This window comes from Xyrauchen texanus, chromosome 9 (assembly GCF_025860055.1).
Source record: "Xyrauchen texanus isolate HMW12.3.18 chromosome 9, RBS_HiC_50CHRs, whole genome shotgun sequence".
Taxonomy (NCBI): domain Eukaryota; kingdom Metazoa; phylum Chordata; class Actinopteri; order Cypriniformes; family Catostomidae; genus Xyrauchen; species Xyrauchen texanus.
In genome coordinates, this window is record NC_068284.1 from 18,885,483 (window position 1) to 18,906,844 (window position 21,362).

The 21,362-nt window shown below is 38.5% G+C and overlaps 1 protein-coding gene across 2 annotated transcripts in view; it reads left to right on the forward strand.

Moving 5' to 3' along the window:
• Positions 1-21,362, forward strand: part of vav3b (vav 3 guanine nucleotide exchange factor b) — a 73,063-nt gene that overhangs the window by 39,939 nt on the left and 11,762 nt on the right. For both annotated transcript variants that reach the window (XM_052134120.1, XM_052134121.1), the window contains exons 15-23: positions 1,460-1,569; positions 4,087-4,188; positions 6,737-6,828; positions 7,155-7,177; positions 7,756-7,789; positions 11,559-11,689; positions 14,596-14,661; positions 15,484-15,518; positions 15,664-15,780. In XM_052134120.1, coding sequence (XP_051990080.1) covers positions 1,460-1,569; positions 4,087-4,188; positions 6,737-6,828; positions 7,155-7,177; positions 7,756-7,789; positions 11,559-11,689; positions 14,596-14,661; positions 15,484-15,518; positions 15,664-15,780 — 710 coding nt within the window. The remainder of the gene's footprint in view (positions 1-1,459; positions 1,570-4,086; positions 4,189-6,736; positions 6,829-7,154; positions 7,178-7,755; positions 7,790-11,558; positions 11,690-14,595; positions 14,662-15,483; positions 15,519-15,663; positions 15,781-21,362) is intronic.

Genomic DNA, 21,362 nt, shown 5'->3' on the forward strand with positions numbered 1-21,362 from the left:
GAACCTTATTGTAACGTGTTACCATCTTTTTAATGCTTTACTCGTGTACCACAATGATGTTATGCATTTTAATTATCTTTATTATTATTTTTTTAAATATATATTTTATTTATAATGATTTAAATATAACTATTTATAAGTATTTAATCATTATTTATTGAATTATTGTTATTTGAGGGTCTTTCTAAGCACATATTTATAAATGCAATCAGTTGCGATCAATTTGATAAATTAATCGTCATACCATTAATCGGTAAATAATTAAATTAAAAATTTTAATCAATTGACAGCCCAAGTCCAAACATTGCTGAAGTAAAGAAAGACAGGGGGCCAGAACATTTTACTGAAATGCTCAAAAACACTCATTTTGTTGCACGCTCTGCATTTCTGACATAAGATGGCTTACATAGATGATACTGTATATACAGAATATATGGCTGAAGTTAACAAAACAGCTTCAATAGCTTACAGAACCTATACATATATATGTATACATACATATACATGTAAATAGTCATACAATCATGTAACATACAGTAATGTCAAATAAGGTACAGTAAATGTGCATGTTAACTGTGTTGAATTTAACTGTGTTGCACATATTTAATCTCACAGGTAAACACTGCAGTAGCAAGAGTAGCTACCCCTGCTGTATATTTAAATATGAATACATTAAATATCGATCTGATAAGCATTGTATAATATATATAATACAAGGTTTAAAAAGGTATAAGTATCATTATAAAGTGTTACCAAAAAATGCTTTTTAACTCATTCACCCCAATTTGGCTGGATAGGATGGCATACTGCAACATAGCCCACAGAAATGTGCACAACTGCTCTGTTACACACATATACACATACATATACTCACTGTATGGTAATAGTTGGTGATGAATGTGTCCACTCCCCCAAGGTTGCCTCTGGCTGTCTATTACTGTGTAATATAAAATGAGCCCCTTTTCCCTCATCCACCACCCTCACTGCCATCTCCCATCATAGCTTTAAACCGACTACAACCCCTTAATATTCCAATACAACAACTACATGTTTATTACAAAATGTCTTAATACATGTGCATATTTTAACATATTTGGAAGTTAGACCTTTATATACAAGTTTTTTTATTAGTGTTATTAAAGATGAAGTGTGACAAATAGAAGTAAGCCATTTGCACGTTTATTTCCACAAAAAGCGAGAACACTGTGGCCCTGTGGCGCTATCAAAACATGAAAAAAAAAATTTGAGCATCCCATCCAGCCTGACACAGCAACATTGACTCAACCAATGGCATAAGTTTGTGGTAGGACTACCTGTTTGTTCAAGCAGCACAGGGGCAGTGTTCGGGAAAACCAGTTTGAAAGTCGTTATTTTTGCAATTCCATTTGGTGATGTAGTAGCACAGAAATCCCCTTTAATTGTTTTTCTGTGGTCTGTCTTGCCTTCTGATTTCTGGCAGTGGTGCTATGGATTCTACCTCACTCAGGTGCAAGGGCAGACTGGGTATGAGTTCTTGTTCAAAACCGAAGAGCTGAAGAAGAAATGGCTGGACCAGTTTGAGATGGCCATGTGAGTTTGAAACTTTAAAGAATTAAGTGACTTTTCACCTAACACAGGTGACTCTACGCTTAATGTCTGATGCATAATGCACCCAATAACTGGAAAGCACTTTTTTGATCTGGCAAGCTCTAACCTGATTGGCTGACTGATTGGCTGTAAGGGAACACAGGGTTTTATCAGTCCCCCTGGAAAAAAAATGGGTGTTTTGAAGATAACGGATTGATACTGTGAGTACATTTGAGTAGAAAATGATCACTGGATTTGTCAAAGTTTAGTGCCATAAAAACAATGAAAGATATTCAGCGTTTGAAACACTTAATAGCAAGTAAACTTTTGATCCATAGAGTCTATACAAATGTTTTATATTTATATTTTGCTCTGTTTTATTTACAACCATTCTCAGAGAGCGCCATTATTTAAATGTATTTTTTTTCCAAGCCATTCTATTATTGCATTATCATCTATTTCAGATTGACGGGGCCTTAAACAGAATGTAAAAAAATTATAATAATAATTTCTCGGTGACAAAGTCTTTTTAAGGGGCTGTTCTTGGCCAGATTAAGGTTCCAAATGGCCAGATCTCATATAAATTATGTAACTGTTGTGTAATTTTTGCCAAATTATACTGCTATGTTCCTTAAACATATCACAGCAGTTTCAAGGTGAAATGCCCACTGTGTGGCGCTAAAAGCGAGTTAAATACCTTACCTCCCTTACCTAAATTTTAAAGGGATAGTTCACCCAAAAAAATTAATTCTCTCATTTACTTACCCTCATGCCATCCCAGATATGTTTGACTTTCTTTCTTCTGCTGAACAAAAAATTTAGATTATTAGAAGAATATCTCAGCTCTGTAGGTCCATACAATGCACATGAATGGTGTCCAGAACATTGAAGGTCAACTTGAAGAACAACTTGAGTGGTTAAATCCATGTCTTTAGAAGTGAAATGATAGGTTTGGGTAAGAAACAGATAAATATTGAAGTCCTTTTTTACTAAACATTGTCCTCCCTGCCCAGTAGGTGGCAATATGCACATATAATGTGAATTGTCAAAACAAAAGAAGGTGAAAGTGGACATTTATAGTACAAATTTTAAATACTGATCACCTTATAAGTCATTCGCTATAGTAAAATAATTGTGATATATTAAAAATGCATTGTGTGAGGAACAGGACGAACAGTATGTGTTTATGAACTGATAATCTGCAGTTGTACTTGTGATTTATGTGAAAAGGTACAAAAAATAATTCCAAAAGTCATTCAAAAATGTAGGTATAGTAACATGGTTCTCTGAGACCAGGTTGGGACCAGACCTTATGCTATTTAGTAAAATGTCTGAATGTTTGAGACTGCAATGCAAACTGCAGAATAGTGCACATTACGATGGAAAAGGGCAAACCTGCTTTTTGTATGTTAGAGAGGGATATGCTTACACACAACATCTTTAACCCCTTTTCAATAAGGCAGAAAACATGATTACATGGATTACATTTTTTGTCAAGCAGCTTGAATTGCTACAAGGTGACGTGACATTACAGTAGATGAGATCCTGTGCCTGAGATGCTTTTGGATTTGATGCTAAAATGTATTTGCAAAGGCTGCAGATGAAGAAATGAAACTAATGAGAATTCTGATTTGGAAATGGTGTAGGATAAAGAAAAAACGCTGTCCTCATGCTGAGAGTCAGTAATGATATTTTCTTGTCTGCTTGATTTTTATGACACAATTTAAAAAAATGTCTGTATGTGCATGTGTACATGTGGTTGACTGTGTGATGATCCGAAGGGTGCATTCAAACAACAAATTACACCTGCCACATGCATACAGCTTTCTTGATGCAGGAATCAATCTTCAAGTCGTACAGGTAAAGAGCTTCCCCACTGCTCTGATTCGTGCCTAGAATTGGAAGGTCTGGTCCCGTCCCCTTGGGCCACAGCATTCACCGACGCTCAGCCCCCATTCATTGTGGCCTCTTAAACAGGCAGTTTAACTTGCACAGTTAGCATGTCTGTGCTCATTTTCTAATTAGCCAAGTTTGTACCAAGGGATCAGAGTTTGTCTAGTAAACATTGGCAGTTGGCTACTGGTTAGCCCTGCTGATAGGTGGTGTAACAACATGATTATGTGGCCAAAAAGAATCTTTCTCTATTGATGACCATTTAAAAGTAGTCGTGTATTTTTGCAAGCAAATTATACATTTAAACAGTGCTGTTTTTTTAGGACTCATAAAAGCATTCAATAGACTGTCTTCTAATCTTGTGTATTTTTAGTCGCTAAAGAAGGGCTTAGTACTGTGGCTGTTAATTAAAATGACAAATGGCAATCACAAGGTGATTGGATCAAAAAATGGGTTCATAAATGAGTGACCATTAGCAAATATGGTAGTACACATGTTGCGTACTTCCAGGACTGAATGCACTAGCCGTTCAACTGCCACTGAGATGAGTGTGAATGCTAATGGATAGCTTTCTCCAGGTATTAAAGACATCACTTTATACCATTGTTTTTCCATATATCCTTGCAGATCCAATATTCGGCCAGAGAACGCCACCTTTAACTCTCATCAGTTTATGATGCACACCTTTGAGAGGGCCTCCACCTGCAGCTCCTGTCATATGCTTCTCAGGTGAGCTACCATCACAATTTTCTGAGACATATATTGATTACATGCTGAAATTGCAGCTGTGATTACAGTGCAAAATTGTACTCTTAAGAAAACTACAGTAACCCTAAAGGTATTGCTGGACTTAAGCCATGCTTAGAAATGTTTTCTAAATGCATTACAAAACAGAATGTAAATGATTGCACAGAGAAAGCTATATAATTTATTTACACAACAGTTATTTCTGGTCCACAAATCTGATTGGACAAGCTCACACCATCAGCACTGGGACTGTACTGTTTGTATCACTCCGCTTGTGTTCGTGGCTTTCCAAACTAACATGTAAGAGCAGTGCAGATATGTAGCAGCTAGGCATGTCATATAATATCGATATATTGATTATTGATCAGCACATTATTTTATCGATATGACTTTTGAGGCATTGCTATATATTTAAATTACAAGCCTAATTTGAATGGATTTAATTCAGTTTAATGTAGTCTGGCATAATAGCATTGGGAGACCACAAGAGGACTGGACAAGGCGCAGTCCAAACTAAGTTGTGGATCTAGTCACCATACACAAAAACATCCAGATGCATCTAGTGTGTGACCTTTAATGTAGCCTGCCGCTCACAAAAAAAGGACAGCTGATCGTCCTTGCAGTGGTAGACCACATGTAACAACACCTGCACAGGATCGGTACTTCCAAATATCACACCTGTGGGACAGGTACAGGATGGCAACAACAACTGGCCGAGTTACACCAGGAACGCACAATCCCTCCATCAGTGCTCAGACTGTCCGCAATAGGCTGAAAGAGGCTGGACTAAGGGCTTGTATGCCTGTTGTAAGGCAGGTTCTTACCAGACATCACCGGCACAATGTCATCTATGGGCAAAAACCCACCTTCTCTGGACCAGACAGGACTGGCAAAAAGGGTGTTTCACTGACGAGTCGCAGTTTTGTCTCACCAGGGGTGATGGTCAGACTCACATTTATCATCGAAGGAATGAGCGTTACACCGAGGCCTGCACTCTGGAGCAGGATCGATTTGGAAGTGGAGGGTCTGTCATGGTCTGGGACAGTGTGTCACAGCATCACCTGACTGAGCTTGTTGTCATTGCAGGCAATCACAATGCTGTGCATTACAGGGAAGACATCCTCCTCCCTCATGTGGTATCCTTCCTGCAGGCTCATCCTGACATGACCCTCAAGCATGACAATGCCACCAGCCATACTACTCGTTCTGTGTGTGATTTCCTTCAAGACAGGAATGTCAGTGTTCTGCCATGTTACTAGTTCTAAAGTTTCAAATTGGGCGCATCTTTTGGACCAGCTACAGCTGATCCTGTGGCGTGAGAAAGTAGTTCCACACACAAGAGCGTTTTTTTGGGGGGAGAGTTTTTAGTTTTTCCCTACTTATTTATTTATGTTGTATAAAATACATTTTACACTCGCAGTCATGCTTAATTGTCACTGTAATCACAGCAGTGCTGGTAGATGGACAATACAGCAATACAGTGTCTGGCACCAACATCAGCTATATACAGCTCTGGAAAAAATTCCCCAACTCTTGAGGATTGTTTTTCCAGCAAGACAATGCTTCATGCCACACAGCCAGGTCAATCAAGGTGTGGATAAAGGACCACCGGATCAAGATCCTGTCATGGCCAGCCCAATCTCCAGACCTGAACCCCATTGAAAACCTCTTGAATGTGATCCAGAGGAAGACGGATGGCACCAAGCCATCAAACAAAGCCGAGCATCTTGAATCTTTGCGCCAGGAGTGGCATAATGTCACCCAACAGCAGTGTGAAAGACTGGTGGAGAGCATGCCAAGATGCATGAAAGCAGAAAATTGGGGTTATTCCTCCAAATGTTGATTTCTGAACTCCTCTTAAGTTAAAACATTAGTATTGTGATGTTTAAAAATGAATATGAACTTTGCATTATTCAAGGTCTGAAAACACTGCATCTTTTTTGTTGTGACAATGACAATATTTTTATTTGAAATTTGGGAGAAATGTTGTCAGTACTTTATAGAATAAAACAAAAGTTTTCATTTCACTCAAACACATACCTATAAATAGTAAATCCAGAGAAACTGATAATTTTGCAGTGGTTTCTTAATTTTTTCTAGAGCTCTACAAATTAATTCAATATTAACCACTAAGGCAATCAATGTGCTGTCACCGTGTCCTAACCAGATGTGACGTGATCAGATTCCAGCGACAAGCAATCTGTCTGTCACACTAGACACGACGCGACACAGCGATATTCGTACACTTAAATTATGATAAATGACAATAAAATCAGAACCGTCAGATGGAACAGTCTGTTTATTGAATGCAAATCATATTCTCACTGAAGCTGCGTGTGGACATGCAAACTATTACCATTGTTTATGTTCACGCGGTACTCCTGTTGTTATTCGCCAATCTCCATGTGATAGAGAAGTGTAGAGAAAGCCTGATTAGGATACAGTGTTGTAGTCATGATGTAGTCCTGTCTGCTGCATTTGTGTCTCTATGCTAAACCTTGTGACCTATTATCTCCCTCTTGCTCTTCAGGGGAATTTTTAACCAAGGCTACCTGTGTCCTAAATGTGGGATAGGGGCTCATAAGGGCTGTCTGGGAAGACTAGAAGTCTGTGGAAGGGCAGGTACTGGAGTCTTTGCATTAATCTGTTTGACATTTCATATTTCACATTTGACTTATTACATTCCTGCAACCTGTTCCCATTCCATTTTTTTTAGTGTGACATTCATGGGTTTTCATACACGCCACAGATATTTCAGTGAATGCAGTGATGTAGCTATTCTGCTATAAGTATATCATTACCATAGGCTACTAACTATTAACTCGACTGGGCTTCATTGGCTAGAGGGCTGAAATAGTCTTAATAATGGCCTGCAATTGCAATTTGTACATGCACATGCTATATTTTTTGCTGTTTAATTATCTTTTTCTCTCTTATCATGTATTCAGGTGCTGTCGGTCAAAAGCAACAGGTAAGATAGATAGAGAGCAAATATGTGCATTTAATCTAAATGGTATCCAGGGCTAATTTTATATTGTAAAGTGGTCTGGAAATGGTGTCATGCTTGAAGTTTATGTTTTGTTTTCATCTTAAATATATTTAGTGAACATATTGAAAACAAGATATAATTTAGATTACATTAGACAATAAGATAATGTCTTTAAGACAATGTATCTGTTTTCCCTCATTCCATTTGCAAATTTGTTTTATTCTGAGAATAAATATATTAATATTTAGTGGGGTCAATTCTTAAATGAGAAACAAAACTATTAGCAGATGGGCTCAGCAAAATAGTTTAATTCAAAATATTTTCACTGAAAACAAGTTTAATAATGTTTTGCTTTTCAAGTAAATGTGTATCTTGTTTTAGGGGTATTTAGATATTACTTATAAGAAATAAAAAAAGAAAAGGTATTTTTTTCTGCGGTGAAGCCAATATTACATATGATAATATTATAATATAACAAATGATAATAATAGCTAACTAAGTGTGTTCATATAGAAGATAATCTGTTTATGATATTCTCACTCCTCTCTCTTATTTCATAGAGAAAGACAAAACCTAGGAAACCAGAAGACCCAGGTGAATATCTTCCTATTCTGCATGCTTTTGTATACAGATTGTGATTTGCTCAAGGCTGGTGCAAAGGTGTTATACGCTATATACTGTGTGTGTGTGTGTGTGTGTGTGTGTGTTTATATAAATATATATGGTATTGTCGATTTAATGTGTTAATTTATTGTGATTAATTATATAACAAATAATGTGTTAAACATTTTTACGTAATTAAACATGGCCCCTGACGTGTACGTCAATTGTTTAATAAAATTATGATTTTTATTTTGTCTTTTCAAGGCAAAAAGCCCATAAATTAAATAAAGAAAAAAGAAAAAAACAAGTTCAAACATGATAAAATGTTTTATTAATAAGTAAACAATATAATTGATATGATTTATAAAAATATAATGTTTATTATATTTATTTAAATGTATAAAACAAATCAGTGTTTTTGAACAAATGTTTTAAGTGAAGGAATCCTTCTCATTTACTTCCATTGTTTCGGTCATGAACGACTCAGTGTTTTGAAATGAAATGAAAGTTTATTCAAATTTGCTACCACCTACTGGAGTAAGCGTACAATCTCCAGAAATGGTAATTGAATGAATCATTGCATGAAATCAAAATGAACAATGAATATAAATCTCCACCACTATTTGGAAAGCCACAAACATGGAGAAGCGGAGTGCTACAAATAGAGAAGCTTCCCAGTTCTGTTATACTAAATTTCAGCACTCATGGAAAGTGGCTCATCAAAATAACTGTTATATAATAAATGATGGCCTATACCATGAATCAAATGTGTTAAAATCATTGGTAACACTTGATAATAAGGTTACATTTGTTAATGTTAGTTCATGCATTAGATAGGTAACATAAACTAACAGTATACACTATATTGTTTACAGCATTTATAAATCTTTGTTAATATTAGTTAGTAAAAATAAAATTGTTCATTAGTAGTTCATGTCAAACAAATGGAACAAATAAAAAAAAATAGTCATTTATAATCATACTCAGAACCATGTGGCAAATCATGTATAACAGTGACAAACACTGTTTGAGGTTGGCTCACTTTAATTTACTTCACGCTGTTTGCGCCAAAAAAGCAATGTTTTGAGCTGGATGAGCATTCAGTTCGAAACATCATGTTTTTGGCAAGAACACAATTACAATGTGTTTTGCCATTCATTCTCAGGACCATGACATGTAAACAGTCAATAATTTTTTTAATTTCTTCCAAAAACACTACCACATAATTTTATATTTAGAATGGCAAAACTTCATGCTCAGCACAAACAAGTGCTGATTTTCAAAACTGCTGCTCTTCTGGGAGTAAAAACCTATCCTGTTAAGACACATGCTGTGGAGGCTGGGAAGGTTGTGCTCATTGCAGCCTGGTCTCATGAAAATTAGGTGACCATGGCAAAAATTTGCTAAATGAAATTACTTGCCTTATTACACAGTTGGCTGCAGTTTCCTAGTAAAATTCCCAGCAGGGGGCGCTAAAAGCAAGTGAAATGTTGTCACAATCAGACATGGTTTTTAAGGTGAATATTAGATAGAGGTAAAACCTTCCTCCCTAACCTAAAACTTTTACCTAAACCTAACCAATAGTGATCTAAATTAAATGAGAGGTAGACACAAAACAGACATCCGTACCCTTAACCAACACCTAAACCTAACAGATAGTATCCAAAAACAAAATGAAAGAGAAATGAAAAGCACATTTTCTAAAGCAAACATGTCATCTAGTGTCGGTTCTATAACTTTTTCGTCTCACATGCCAGCTTGCGTGCTTGACTGGTCTTAAACCACAGTCCACTGAGTTCAAAGTTATAATACTTTATCAGGTTTATCATACTTTACTGTGGGAGTCTAAATGTTGGTGAGTCTGTAATACGAGCGTTAAAATGTATAGTTTTTCAAATGATGCTTTAGAGTAAAAGTGTTTCGATATCAAAACATGGCAGTATGTGAGTAATAGTGCGAAATTTTTTTTTTATAAAGTCATAATCAGCCATTGTAGCTGTGATTTGTGTGAAAGTGACTAAAATTCACAGTTGTTGTAGTGGATCTAGTGCTAATCTCACCAGGAAACTGCAGCTAAATGTGGAATGCATCACATAAAAGTCAGTTTGCAAAAATGTAGTTCATTCTATGAGACTAGGTTGGTACATTGTGATGGGCAACTAGCAAAAAAACTGAATACATGCATATTTCTTTTTAATTTTACTTAGGTTAATTTATTGTAACAATACTTCAAAATCAACTTGCAATTTTATAATGGGACTCAATGAGTTACCTATTAAAAAGTTAGGCTCTGTGTTCTCCCACTTGTCACTTTTGTGACCGCTTACATATTTACTTGTCCCATGAGCATAATTTATGAGCCAGAGCAATCTTATTAATAAATCAATAATAGACCTTTTAAGCATTTTATGTACAAATATCATAGTTGTATGTGATTATGACAGGTTTTACTTTATGGAGCTTTGACACAGACATCATATTTCAAAGGGGCACCTTGGAATTAAATGTGACTATTTATACCACTCATGTGAAAAAGTTCACATGAAATCATCACAGTCTGCACTTTGTCACTTTCATTTGTAATTGACAATTCGGTGTAAAATAAATCAACTCTTCTTAGACCTTTCAAATTTCAAACTAAATTTAGTTCACAATTTAAACAGGTGGAATTATATGGGTTTTAATTGATCAAGTTAAGTCACTATTAATTAATTAATTTGAATGGGCCTAATCATAAAATACTTTTTTTTTCTTTCATGTGTGTTACCTCAAGCAGTACTTGTTAAGTATATAATATCTTAGCTTAGTAACAGAGGAATCATCAGTTCAGGCCAGTAAAATCTGGTGGAGGTGGGACAGACCTCCATAAACCTCTCCAACCCAAGTAAAACAACTGCTTTTATGGTCTGCTTTAAGACCTGGGCACCTGATAGTACATAAAACAACAAGTTTATAGACATGATACTAAAAAGCTGTTTTATACTAGATGAATCCCCCAGCCGTAGCCTGTGTCTATACTGTTCCTTATTAACAGCAATTTGCAAACAAAAATAAAATAAATGTAGCTGAAAACACCAGAGCTCCAGCACAGAGCTGTAGGGGAAACCAGTCAGGGGCTGTGTTATTTGATGGGAAATTAATTTTTATAAGCCATTTATGAGGACTACTATGAGCATATTGTGTTATTAATTGTATCGTGAGCATATGGGTAAACAATTTTCTCTGTTGTTTGAGATCAGCAGTTTTATTGCTGCAGTTGTTGGGCGGTTTACTGGTTTGGGAGCCATTTTTCTGTTGTTGACTTTTGCTGTAGGGAGAGTTGTGCAGGCAGGCATATTTTGTCTGTTTGCTCTTTGCATTGATACAGTTTAAGTAAAGAATCCCAACTTAAATCTGCAATGTATTACGTGGTCCTTCATTGCACTGTATTTAAACTCAACATGAAACAAAATTGGCAACCCATTTACCTCCTTAATCTGCAATATTCAATGAGAATAATTGTAGGGTAGGACTTAATTTGATTGGGTTGTGAAATGTTGGTGTTAATTACCAGAATGGAGCAACATAGTTGAAAAATAAGAGGGATATGTGACATCAGCCACAAGGAACGTAGTGTCAATAAAAGAATGTGAAGACAAAAAATATTTTTTTCCAGGAAATAAAGTACTCTGATAAATCATGTACAAAAAGACCAGAATTTTGTATTACAGTAAGAAAGTAAGTTTATGTTGTGTTGTTTGTATGTTTTATGTTATTACAGGTTTGCCAAAAATGCTGGTCATCAGAGACTATTTCGGGGTGCCCGGTCCTCAGGGTGGTCCACCACTAAACGTTCAGATCGGTGATGTCATAGAGGTCATCTGTGCTGATCCACACAGCTTCTGGTGGCAGGTCAGATAAATTACAGCAGTAAATAAACATTTTACATGTTCCTAATAACTGAATTAGTAACCAAGAAACAAGGAACTGATAACCTTTAATTATATAGATGTTATGACAATTCAATCTAATGGTGATGCAATAAGCAGCTTGAACAATACTACCATACCCAGTGGGCTCATACTGTGTTAAACATTATGAGAATTATATAATTAAGTTATTATGATGTAATTTCCTGGTATAAAAGACACCAAATATAGAAGAAAAGCCACTGCAGTATTTCTAATAGTATTACAGGCAACTTCACAAATTAATTTCTTGTTAATTTTTTAGTTCATCCCAAAATTTAAATTCTCTCATCATCTTCTCACCCTCATGCCATCCCAGATGTGTATGACTTTCGTTCTTCAGCAGAAAACAAATTAAGATTGTTTTAAGAATATCTCAGCTCTGTTGGTCTACAAAATGCAAGTGGATGATGCTCAACACTCTAAAGCTCCAAAAAGCACAGACAATTGTAGTAAAAGTAATCCGTATGGTTCCAGATAAATTAATGTCTTCTAAATTGATACGATCGCTTTGGGTGAGAAACAGATCACTATTTAAGTTCTTTTCACTATAATATTTACTTCCGATCACCCCTGATGCGCATCCACGAGAGGACTCGGTTCACCCTGCCTCTCGTGTGATGTAAGTCCACTGGCATGTTCACATGAGAACTGACACAATACAACCAGAAGTGTAGCTCGATTTGTTTGTAACTGAACGCTGTTCACAAGTTCGTTGGCTTTGCTTTCATTTGAAAATTCAAGTGTGCTTACGTCGTGCGTGAGGCAGGGTGAACTGAGTCTCCTAATGGACGTGCTTTGGAATGCGAACAGAAGCAAACAATTATAGTGAAAAGGACTTAAATATTGATCTATTTCTCACCCACACCTATCATATTGCTTCTGAAGACTCCCATGATTCTGAATATTTAACCACTGGAGCCATATGGATTAATTGTATGCTGCTTTTATGTGCTTTTTGGAGCTTCAAAGTTCTGTCCACCATTCAATTTCATTGTACAGAGCTAAAATATTCCTCTAAAAATCTTCATTTGTGTCCTGCTGAAGAAAGAGAGTCATACACATCTGGGATTGCAAGAGGGTGTGTGAATAAGATAATTTTTATTTTTGGGTGAACTATCACTTTAAGAACATGTTGTGTGTTAAGACTGCACAGTACTCTTTGTAATTATATTTTAATATAAATAATAATATACAATTTGGCTTGTAAATATTGTAATATTTTATTATTTACAAAATTGCTTGCATCTAATATGCTTATTACATCTAAACTATTTTAGTACAGTATAGGAATACCTAATGTTAAATGAATTAGTGCCCACAAGACTGGTCTTCAAATAAGTACATTTTGCTCTCCAAGTGCACAGATTTCTACTCTGGAAATCAAGTGACCTGACAGTAATAGGGACTGTAGGGCGTAGTCAAATGTTTTTATTTATTGCTGGCTCGTGCCGGGTCGGTGTGGCTCTTTTTCTCCGTGGTTTATGATGGCACTAAAACCTCATCTTCTTCCTGGTGTCGCTCCAATCTGGCCAACGCGCCTCAAACAGCTCAGCAGGGAATAGCCACTTAGCGAGATTTCCCATGCTTTATGCTAGGCCATTTCTGCCTGATAGCACACAGCGAGGTAAAGAAAAAATCTACAGTGCAAAAATGGATGCCAAGAGATTCACCAAGCCAACAGACTGCGACAGGCAGTGGCTACGGTTCTTCACGCACCAGGCAGGTCATAGATGGGAGTGAGAAAGCTACTGTTGAATGATAATGCACATTGAATGATAATGCACATCACTGGTTTATTTTATCTTGTGAGAAATGACACTTAACTGTTAATAAGGCTACTAAATCTTCAGGGTCGCATTACACCAAAGAATGGAATTACAGAGAGCTGAGCATCCATCTCCCATGTTACTGGAAGACAATTATCTCTGTCCCATTGCACGAACCATGCAATCGATCACTGTAATTTCATTTGATCCTTTAGGCTGCCAACTGTTTACTCTAATGGGATGATAAGTTTAATCTTTATCATACGCTTATCTGTGGCATAACAAATATAAAGGGCTTTCAAAAGCTATGGTGAAACATTATTAAGCCAAATAAATCATGAATGCAGTTCAAGTTTGGGTTCCAATCTAATTTGTGGTCGAGGTGCATTTTTCTGAAATTAATTTCATACTTGTTAAAGATGATCTTAAAGTGAGGACGAAAAGACAGAGAATGTTTGCATGATCACTTTCTTCAGTATATATGTTTGAGAAGAGGACCAAACTCATTACACCTGCAGTCAAACCTTCAGCCAAACTTGTAATCAATCACAGGCAGCTAAATCTGGTTCCAGCGCATTCACAGTGTATTATGACCTCCCAGCTGTTGTTTCATACTGAGTTAGGGGGAATTGTCTGTTTTTATCCAAAATCATCCAGGTAATTGTGGCTGAAGCCATGCAAGAAATAAGGCTATTTTAAAACTGGCATTCGGTCTGCCTGGATTCTGATTGCTCTATAGAATCTATTGCACAAAGACATAACACAAAACTGAGGTCTAATGTAATTCATAAATCCAAATATGCTCAGAGCAGCAATATAAAACAATGGCTTATTTTCAAAGAGTGCCATGATTCACAAGGTTATGTTATGGAAGCTGTATTATTCAGCATCACATGATGCTTTTGTTCTGATGCGTAACGGAGTTTAACCATGGGCAGGGTCTGAACAGTAATTAACTGTGGGTTTAAATGAGATTCACTGCTTGTGGTGAGCTAATTGTCTTAGATTTATTAAAGGAAAGGGAAGGGGAGCATTGCTCCAAGGCAAATATAATGCAATTAACAACAACGTGTATTGGCAGGGCAAAATCCTGACTACGCAAGAGACTGGCTTCTTCCCAAGTGATTCAGTCAAGCCTTGCCCATGTGTAAGTATGTGTATTTGAATGGTTTACATGATAATTTGAATGCTGCTGATTGAGTTATAGCTATAGGCTTATGATATATTATTACTGCTATACAAGTAGGTATCTTATGATTATTAAAAGAATCACAATTTCCTTAAAAATGGCTGTAAAAAATGCAATATACACTCACTGTTGTGCATTCTGAGATGCTCTTCTGCTCACTATAATTGTACAAAGTGGTTATTTGAGTTACCATAGCCTTTCTGTCAGCTCAAACCATTCTCTTTTGACTTCTCTCATCAACAAGGCATTTCCATCAGCAGAACTGCCGCTCACTGGATGTTTTTTGTTTTTGGCACCATTCTGAGTAAACTCTAGAGACTGTTGTACGTGAAATTCCCAGGAGATCAGCAGTTACAGAAATACTCACACCAGCCCATCTGGCATCAACAATCATACCACAGTTGAAATCACTGAGATAATTTTTTTTTTTTTACAGTATATATATACACTGGGGCTACCTGATAACAAGTCAAAGAACCTATCAGCTTGCGCCACATAGAGTCGCATGGCTGAAATTTGGTCATTTGTCTTAATTATTATTTAGATAAAGTAATTTTATGCATTTGGTTTAGAGTGTCAATTGGAAATGTACATTTTAGTAGAATATAATAGAATAGAATAGAATTAGAACAAGGATTCCTTCAACAGATGGCATGGCCCCCACAGAGCCCGGATCTCAACATCATTGAGACAATCTAAATACACAGAAATTTAGCAAGGTCTCCAAGACACTTGGAATAACCTGGGCAAAAACAACAATATGACTTTTCTCATCCTCAGGTTCCCAGAACAGTCGACTATTCATCCCAGCCCTGGTAAGTGGCAACAACAGTCTATGTTTAAACACACCTTTTCCCCACCCATTGTATCTGCGTATTACATAAAAGGAACTGCATGAATAATGTCATAAAAGTTGTGGTTTTGGTTTTAAATACATGTGTGTTGGCTCATTGCGAGCAGGTTTGCTGGGCCCATGGAGAGGCACCACGCTGAGGCCACGCTCATGGAGAGACAGAACAGCACCTACCTGGTGAGATACAGGAGCCATGAGAGCAGAGAGTACGCTATCAGCATCAAGTACGTCTTGCTATTAATTGTCTTCATGTGCGTGTGAGAGAGTGTGTGTTTATTGCGCATAAAATTGGTGTGATGGATGGTCTAAGAGGTCCTTGCATGACAAGAGTGTCCTTTTGCATGCACAGCTTAGCTTACTTTATGCATTTCCCACTGTGCAACTCAATGCATTATGCATTAAACTATTTGCATACAGCTCAATGTGTAGCATGCACATGGTCAGTGAGTTATCTTTGCTGTACACGTTATGTGTGGTATGAGCTTTACTTGCTTACCACTTAACATTTTATTGTTGCGTGTCTTATGCTTGAACCAATCAGCTGGTAAAAACAATAAATCCTCTTTATGTGGCGTGTAAGATCCTCCAGGTATTTTGACCTACAGTCAAAGACTTACAACATAATTCTACATCCTCATTTTATGCAAAGTTTGTCGCCCCTTCCCAGGGAAAACCTTTGGAGATAGCTGACATTGTGGAAGTTCAGCTTAGTGACTGAAAATCTTGAAATAGTTAAAGGAATCATGTAATGCTTTTTTTTTAAAAATAGTTTTATTATCCTCCCTGAGATCCACTGATAATGTTAGTAAAGTTATTTTACACCAAAATAACTTTAGTAATAATTTAGTAATATATGATATTAGATCCCTGCGATGGACTGGCGACCTGTCCAGGGTGTCCCCCGCCTTTCGCCCAATGTTAGCTGGGATAGGCTCCAGCCCCCCGCGACCCTGTACACAGGATAAGCGGTTGACGATGGATGGATGGATGGATGATATTAGATCTGGCCTGAAACACTCAGTTTTGGCCTAAGTGTATGCGTATATGCCCAATGTAACATCGTGCAGCCCCTCAAATACAGCCATGTTTGAAACTCAATCGGAAGAGAATGAATAAGCTCCACAACATTATAAAACTACATTTTAGGGTTTACATATAACACACATCCAACACATTGCATCCAAATATATTAAACTGTTCATCTCAAGCACAACTGTTTACACTGACACCCTGCCTACACCAGACATGAGTGGGCTAAATGTCCAAAGCAATAGAACCTATTATAATCAATGATGCTGTCTACACTTGAAGCGTCCGGTATAGACAGGCTGTCAGCACCATAAACTATCAAACACCTATGACATCAGAAATATTCATAAATGGAACTGTTTACATGTGGTTTTGCAATTGGGTCCAAGTGTTTTTAACTGTCCCATCCTTCAATAAAAGTTACTTTGCAAAGCTTGAATCATAATATGTCTGGATCACAAGCAATCCAGAAAACCAGAAAATCATCAAGATGGTCAAAGATGTCCCTCTAGTGCATGTTTACATACACCAACAATTAAAAATGGCACAGATGGTCTCAAAAATATTTGTGACAGGGGTACAGGACTCCATTCGAGAAGCAGACGTGTAAATGGAAGTTGATACACCCAGCTACACATTTGCTCTTTGTGGTAATCATGGCAAAAAAGTCAAAATCTTTGGCTCCGGACACATTAAAAGACACTTACGTGTTCAAGATGAAAGCTCTGATGGGTTTACAGACCGGTGACTCGATTTGGATGGTGTGGCCAGGGAAATTCAGCGTCAACTGTCCAACATGTCGGTGATGCTGACGAAGGATGTTGCTGATTTGGAGGATCTTGCTATAATATGTTGATCGATTATGGCGATGAAAATAAAATTCTCTGAGCTGGTTACAAGATTGGCAGATGTTGAGAAATGGATGCAGGGAAGCTTTTCTCTAGATAAAGCAGTGAGAGTCTTTTTCTACCATTGCTGGTGGTGAAATTTTTACCTCGGCCATTGATATAAATTATGCTTGATTCTGAGATAACCTTGGAGGAGCTTGAAAAGGTAATTCAGGCCTTACCTACAGGCTAGGCTCCAGGGCCAGATGGTTTGTCGCTGAATTGTTTAGATCTTATGCTACAGGATTGGCTCCAGTATTGTTGGAAGTTTATATGGAATCATTAAAGAATGGAAAGCTTCCGCCAACTATGACACAAGACCGGATTAGTCTTATTCTTAGAAAGGACAATATTCAAGTGTAAAAGTTACCGTCCAATTTCCTTGATTCAGCTAGATGTTAAAATTTGGTAAAACATTTTGGCTAACCGGTTAAGTAAAGTTATGACATCTCTTATACATATAGATCAGGTAGGGTTTATTCAGGGCCATTGCTCTTCTGATAACATTAGGCGTTTCATAAATATCATGTGGTCAGTAGTGAATGATCAGTCTCCGGTCGCTGCCATCTCACTTGATGCTGATAAGGCGTATGGTAAAATGGGATTATCTTTTTAAGATTTTGGAAATGTATGTGTTTGGGAGTACATTTATTGGTTGGATTAAGTTGCTTTATAGACACCCTCTAGCAGCGGTACAAACAAATGGATTCATTTCTGATTATTTTACTCCGAATAGGGGCAGGGTTGCCCTCTTTCCCCATTATTGTTCTGTCTTGCTCTGGAACCATTAGCAGCCACGATAATAAAGGAGGATGATTTTCCAGGGGTGATGGCGGGAGGCGTGGTGCATAAGCTTATGATATTTTATTATTTGTCTCTGACACGATTAGATCTACAGTATGCCTTGCCTCCTCAGAGTTGTTAATTCCTTATCCAAGTTCTCAGGGTACAAAGTCAATTGTTCTAATTCCGAAGCTTTGGCTCTGACAGCGTATTGTCCAGTAACGGCTTTAAGCCGGGTGCCATCCAGTGACCCAAACAGGGCATTAAGTATTTGGGGATTTTATTCACAGCAAATTTGTCTGATTTAGTGAGTGCTAATTTTGACCCTTTAATAAAAAGCATTGAGCAATGTGGGCAGGTTGGCTTCATTACATTTATCGATGATTAGGAAGGTTACTGTTATTAAAATGAATTGTATTCCAAAATGTAACTACCTGCTACAATCTCTCCCTGTAGATTTCCCCCTCTCTTATTACAAGCAATTTGAAAGCATAGTGAAGTCCTTCATTTAGAATGATAAGCCTCCTATATTACATTTTAATAAGTTACATAGGCCGATTTACAAGGTGGGTTAAGCCTACACAAGATTTAGTTTTATTATTTTGCGTTCAGTCTCAGACATTTGGCTCATTGGTCTCTTCCACCCGAGAGAGCCCCTCTCAAGTTTGTTATTGAACCGGAAGTTCTTGCCCCTATTTCGCCATTGCAAATCCTCTCTATAAAACTAATCAGAGAAGTAAAGTCACACCCTGTTATTTCGCATGTACACTCCGTATAGACAAAAGTGTCAAGAATGTTTCAATCTGACATTTATTTAAATGTTGCCTCAGGCATATTGCAGAACCCAAGATTGTGTATCGATAAGTCCCCTTTCTGCTTGTCAGAGTGGATCGAGTGGGGGGTTTCTACACTCTGTGACCTATATGAGAGTGGAGTGTTGAGATCGTTTGAAAATCTGGTTCAACATTTTGGAATCCCTAGATCTCAGTTTTATAGGTATTTACAGCTGCGCCACCTGCTTTGTACTATTTTTGGGAGTAGCATACAACCCCCTAAAGCAGCAGATACTCTGGGAGAGGTTATCAATGCTTTTGGGAAAGGCTATGAGGCATCAGTGTATTACTCCCTGTTAATTCAGAGTCTGGGGGACAGAGCTTTAACTTCTCCCAAGAGAGTATGGGAGAAAGACTTCAACTTGGTCTTGGAGGAGGGGGTGTTGGCAAGGATTCATACAATTTTAAGTCTGCATTTAGAGATGCAAGGGTGCATCTTATGCAATTAAAAATGTTGCATAGATTTTATTGGACCTCCTCTAGATTGTATAGGCTTTGTCTTAAAGACACCCACCTGCTGGAGATGCCAATCGGAGGATGGTGACATGGCCATGACCATGTATTTTGGTGGTGTGTTTAGATCCAGAAATTCTAGTTGAAGATTCAGAATTTTGTGTCTGATGTGGTGGGCACTTGGGTTTCGTCTTGCCCCAGACTTTGTGTTCTGGGCGATGGGGCGGTCATTGATATGGGGGATAGTCATATAGAGAATTGAGTTTTGACCTGTGTGATGATCGCCAGGCAGGTTATTTTGAGGTGTTGGAGGTCAGCTGGTGCACCCCCATATCCGGAGTGGTGCACAGAGATGGGGAGGGTGGTGGCTTATGAGGTGTCATCGGGAAGACGGGGTGGCTTGGATTTATTTATCCAGAAATGGGGCAAGTTTTTGAAGGGCTCTCGGGTGGGGTGTAGAGAGAGAGTTGTGTAATATAGTTAGAATGATTATTATGAGACTGTATGTATGTATGTATGTGTATGTAATATATATATGTATATACAGTATATATATATATATATATATATATATATATATATATATATATATATATATATATACATACATACATACTGTCACGTTCCCCTGTTGTCTGCCCTGTGTTCTGTGTCTCACCAGTCTATTGTTTAGAACTACATTTCCCACAATCCACCTGCCGTCATCACTGCCATTTTGTATCATTGTTCACACCTGTTTATCATTTGTAATCATCCTGTCCTTGTGTATTTATACCCTGGTTTTTTGTTCTGTCTTTGTCAATCGTTGAACGTTGTTAGCCCGGTGTGTTTTCCCTGCCTGTATTCTCAGTGTTGTGTTTATTTCCCCATTGAGGGTTTTCCTTTGTGTTTGTTTTGATTTTGTTAAATAAAGTAAGCCTGCGTTTAGATCCAGTCTCCTCGTCTGCCTTCGCTGCCTTCTGTTCATAACAGAACGATTGACCACAAATGGATCTAGCGGCTTACTGCAAGGAGCCTGTGCCCACGCCTTCCACGGTGAGCGAGCCTGCGCCTACGCATGTCACGGTGAGCGAGCCTGTGCCTACACATGTCACGGTGAGCGAGCCAGCGCCTGTAGCCTCGACCGACCCAGAGCCTTCCTGGGCTCCGCCGCAGCCCCGCCGTCCGCGGCTCATCCTTCTATGGCGTCAGCCTCTCGAGGCCTCCGAGCCTTCTAGGACTCCTCTTCCAGAGTTTCCCGGGGCTCCTTCACTTGAGCCTCCCGAGCCTCCCAGAGCTCCGCCTCTCGAGCTTCCCAGAGCTCCACCTCCCGAGCCTCCTACGGCTCTGTCCCCAGAGACTCCAGAGCCTTCTTGGGCTCCGCCGTGGCCCCGCCATCCGCAGCTCATCCTCCTACGGCGTCTGCTTCTCAAGTTCCTCGAGTCTTCCAGAGCTCCTCCTCCCGAGCTTTCCAGAGCTCCGCCTCCCGAGCTTTCCAGAGCTCTGCCTCCCGAGCTTTCCAGAGCTCCGCCTCCCGAGCTTTCCAGAGCTCCGCCTCCCGAGCTTTCCAGAGCTCCGCCTTCCGAGCTTCCTAGAGCTCCGCCTTCCGAGCCTCCCGAGCTTTCCAGAGCTCCGCCTTCCGAGCTTTCCAGAGCTCCGCCTTCCGAGCTTTCCAGAGCTCCGCCTTCCGAGTTTCCTAGAGCTCCGCCTTCCGAGCCTCCCGAGCTTTCCAGAGCTCCGCCTTCTGAGCTTTCCAGAGCTCCGCCTTTCAAGCTTTCCAGGGCTTCACCTCTCGAGCCTCCCAGGGCTCCGCCTCTCGAGCCTCCCAGGGCTCCGCCTCTC